Source organism: Limulus polyphemus, unplaced genomic scaffold (assembly GCF_000517525.1).
Source record: "Limulus polyphemus unplaced genomic scaffold, Limulus_polyphemus-2.1.2 Scaffold334, whole genome shotgun sequence".
NCBI lineage: Eukaryota > Metazoa > Arthropoda > Merostomata > Xiphosura > Limulidae > Limulus > Limulus polyphemus.
The window spans coordinates 687,395-691,536 of NW_013665944.1; the positions used below are offsets into that span (position 1 = coordinate 687,395).

Sequence of the window (4,142 nt, forward strand, 5' to 3'; positions counted from 1 at the left end):
ATCTGGAGGCAGTGAATACATATGAAGGTAAGTACTCACCTGATGTCATTAGACACATCATGAATCTGGAGGCAGTGAATACATATGAAGGTAAGTACTCACCTGATGTCATTAGACATGTCATGAATCTGGAGGCAGTGAATACATATGAAGGTAAGTACTCACCTGATGTCATTAGACATGTCATGAATCTGGGGGCAGTGAATACATATGAAGGTAAGTACTCACCTGTAGTGGTTACAAGTAAAACAAAATTGTCATGTGGTAAAGAAAATATTTTAGATATAAGCTCATAACTCTTTACATTGTATATTAGTTTTGTTTTGTGTGTTTTTATTTTGCATGTTGGACACTAGAAAGCATTGTATGTCATGGCAGTAGGATTTATTTACTGTGTAAACTACACATTTTGAGTCTAAAATATTGTTCATTCACTATAAAACTAATATCCTACTTTGTAGATAACAGGATACAAATGCTGTAAAATATTCGTGGATTTAGTTCAGCAATTCTATTGTTGAACTGATATTTCTTGTCTTCCAAAAAATATAAAGAGATAACCTTTTCTTTCAACCATTTCAAAGTATCAAACAAGAAAACAAATGCGAGGAAGGATTTTTTCAGAGATTGCACAAAACACTTATGTAAAAAAAACTTCCCTCTTATATATATATATATGTATAAATTGAAATTTATTAATGTAGAATTTATTTTTTCATCTCTCTAATCAATTTTATGAAACAAGACATTTTTTTTAAAGTTTGTTTTCCACAATATGTGGGGCAGTAGACTTTAAACACTTGTTTTCTTAAGACACAGAGGATGTTAATTATGGGTTGTTCGTAAAATGTTTAATGTTGCCTTGTTGTTGTTATCATATTCCAGAGATATTTAAAGAAAAATATACAGTAATTACATAAACATACAGAATATTTAATGTTTGCTTGGGACTGAATATTTGTAACACAAGTATAATTCTCCTTCACATTCTGAATGAATATATAATGTACATAAGTTTTGTGAAAATGAGATAGTAGTAACGTATGTAGCCTCTTGAAGTTTCTATCAATGGAGTACTAACAATTCACACCAGTTAAAGCCATTCATTTGACTTAAATGTAGAATTGCTAGTGAGATCCATATGAATTCAATCAACTTTAAAAATGTGTTTTTCAAAACTTTATGCACCAAATTACTTGTGGGTTCATGACTTAGTTTGTTTCAGGGTCCCTAATAATGTAGGTGTCGCGTAAAAACATTTAAACAAAAATATCCTCAGTATTGCAGTATATCCTACTAATTATTGTTGGAGTCATAGAAGACGAGTGATCTCACCCAATTTTTTAAACTGTACCAACATTGAAATACAATTGGCATACAAGTTGTATCGCTTAAAAAAAACAGTTAGTAAATCTGTGCCTGGCCAGGACTTGATACAGATGTTGATAAACAATACAACATAAATATGAATGTTATTAATTTCAATAAGTAAAGAAATTAGGAAAAAGAACCAGAAGAAGAAAAAACCTAATTCCAAAATAACAATATTCCAAAATTAAACCACTTTTCAAGATCAATAACTATCGAGCAACAATCAGTAATAATTTGTTCCAACTATATATTGTGAACCAACTCATTTAAGATTAAGGAAGGGTTTTTATTTAGTGGTTAAACACAAGATTACATCTCATGTGACTAGTTAATTTATATAATCTTTTACAACTTTAATATCTGAATGTTACCACTAGGGGAAGCTTGAGTCAGTTTCGTAATACAAACATACTCATATTCAACAATGATAGAAGGAATAATAAAGGAACAGTAAAGAAAACCATAATAAAATATAAGTACTTTACACTGAGAATTGTAACAGACAATAACATTACTACCCACCCATAGTGAATAGTATAAAAAAAAAGGTTATTGTAGGATTGACAAAACAATTTAAAAGCACATTTCATGGTAGTTACAGTCATTCTTGAAGTTTTTTCTGATATCAAGACAAAATTTCACATTAAACTTTTGCAACCTCCATAACAAATATTGCTGAATCTTGAAACTACTTGTGATTTTTGCTAGTTGCTCTTTAAAAGTCAACTAAATCAACTACTTATCATAAAATTGATAGAGCTTGATAAACAATATATTTATGTCTATTTGTTTTGGAATATCTGACATAATGAATGTTCTGATTGGCTAGATAGTGGCCAATACTAAGACCAAGAACAGCGTATTTAAAAATACCAGTATTGACTCTTGACACCAAGAGAGGAGTATTCTAATCAAAATTTGTGCACAGAAAATAACATATTTTGAATTGCTTTATATGCACAGCCTTAGAGTATAATATTGGTTTCTACTTTTCTTTAGTTGCTTTGATACCCCCTATAATCATTTAATTGGTATAGGTGATGTGACAGAATTATCACGCAAATGTGAGACAATACATTTATTGTGACCAAACCTGGTGAATTCTATGTATTTATAATTCAAAAGATGAAAAAATAAACACAGTTTCTTTTGCACATTATCTTTGTGTATTACAGAAATAAAAACACTAAACCAGGACAATAGATTAAAGTTTAAACTATAATGATATCTGTTAGTTAATCATGCTGGTACGTATTGTATTTGTAACCTGAACAAAAGTTGATATTTCTGATAGTGTTGTTTTCATTAGAAAAAAACAGTAAATAAAGTAATATTATTAATTTTTACATGCAAGGAGGAAAAAAAAATTGTAGTATCGGAGGACGAGTCTTAAAAATATTTTTTTTTTTTTATAAGTAGTGTGCTTGTGATTTCGTATTCAAATAGCTGATTTTTACTCAGTTGCAATTGATTGACTGTTTGTTTACTGTTTCAAAGAGTTTTGTAAGTAAATAAGAAATTTAATATCATATATCTTGTTTATAAAACTGAGTTAAAAATGTACATATACAAAAATTAATTTTTACTTTAAAAAAACGTAAACCTTTTTTCGTGTAAACGTCAAGAACTTGGATCATAATTATTAAGTTGTGTGTGAACAGAGCAATATAATCAACTTCTGTTGTTACTAATATGGGGGTGTGTTGGTGGTGTGACAACTAAAGTAGCTGTTGTACAAGAGGTTTGCACTAATAGTTTTTTTTGTTTCTCACAGGGACCCATGACATTCATGCTCTGATCTTGGGAAGAGCAATTACTGGTATTCAAGCTTTTACAGCTGATAAATAGCTACTATGGACTGCAACATAAATACATTTGTTTAGTTTCTGGATGTGGCAACAGTTAAACTAAATATCTTGACCTTGCATGTACAGTTTAAAAATTGGTTCTCTGATATTTGTAAATGTACTATACAGTTAAATATGTAAAAATTGAAGATGCACGCCTTATTTGAATGAGATTCAATTATTATCCATCCTCCAGAGTTTTATATGAAAAATTTATTAATAGATATATCAATTGGATTAAGTGTTTTGGCAGTCACATATATATATATTTTTACAGAGTAACACTGGAGTGCCAAATGTTAAATAATAAACAAGATATCAGAATTTGCAAACTTTGATTTCATTATACACTTCCTTATCATGAGCTAACTTAAAAATTAAACTTTTTATTAGTACTTTTTGAGTTTTCTTTTTCAGACTATTAGTTTTCTCTCCAGCTAATTACTGTTTAGACAGAAACCTAATTTGCAAGTTATATAGTTTTAAAACGCTTATGGCCAATCCCAACAGATGTAATATACGAGGATGTTTTCAGTCTGAATATGTATAGTTCATGTTAATAAAGAATGAGTACAAGTTCATCCCTAACTTTAAGGATCATTTGGTATTATATTAAGTTACTATAAAACTGTGCTCATACAGGCTCTGATCATTGTCCCTATCATTACGATGTTGTATTCAAACATTGGAAGTGGATTGACTACTTGCAGTACTACTGTCTGATTCAATAAAAGTTCTGTTTTAAACCTTCATGAATTTTTTTCTATGCTTTTGTTTGGATGTTGCAGCATGTTGATCACAGTATGTAGTAATAAACAATGATGAGTGCCTAGGCTTTAAGGTCCTTTCTTCCTGCAGCATGTTGATCACAGTATGTAGTAATAAACAATGATGAGTGCCTAGGCTTTAAGGTCCTTTCTTCCT

General features: G+C 29.8%; 1 protein-coding gene across 1 annotated transcript in view; it reads left to right on the plus strand.

Annotated features, from left to right (window-relative positions):
- Window positions 1-3,846, plus strand: part of LOC106457462 (glutaryl-CoA dehydrogenase, mitochondrial-like) — a 24,326-nt gene extending 20,480 nt beyond the window's left edge. The window contains exons 11-12 of the mRNA XM_013916883.2: window positions 108-153; window positions 3,146-3,846. Of these exons, the coding sequence (XP_013772337.1) occupies window positions 108-153; window positions 3,146-3,219 (120 nt within the window). The 3' untranslated portion in view covers window positions 3,220-3,846. The remainder of the gene's footprint in view (window positions 1-107; window positions 154-3,145) is intronic.
- Window positions 3,847-4,142: the final 296 nt, after the last annotated feature.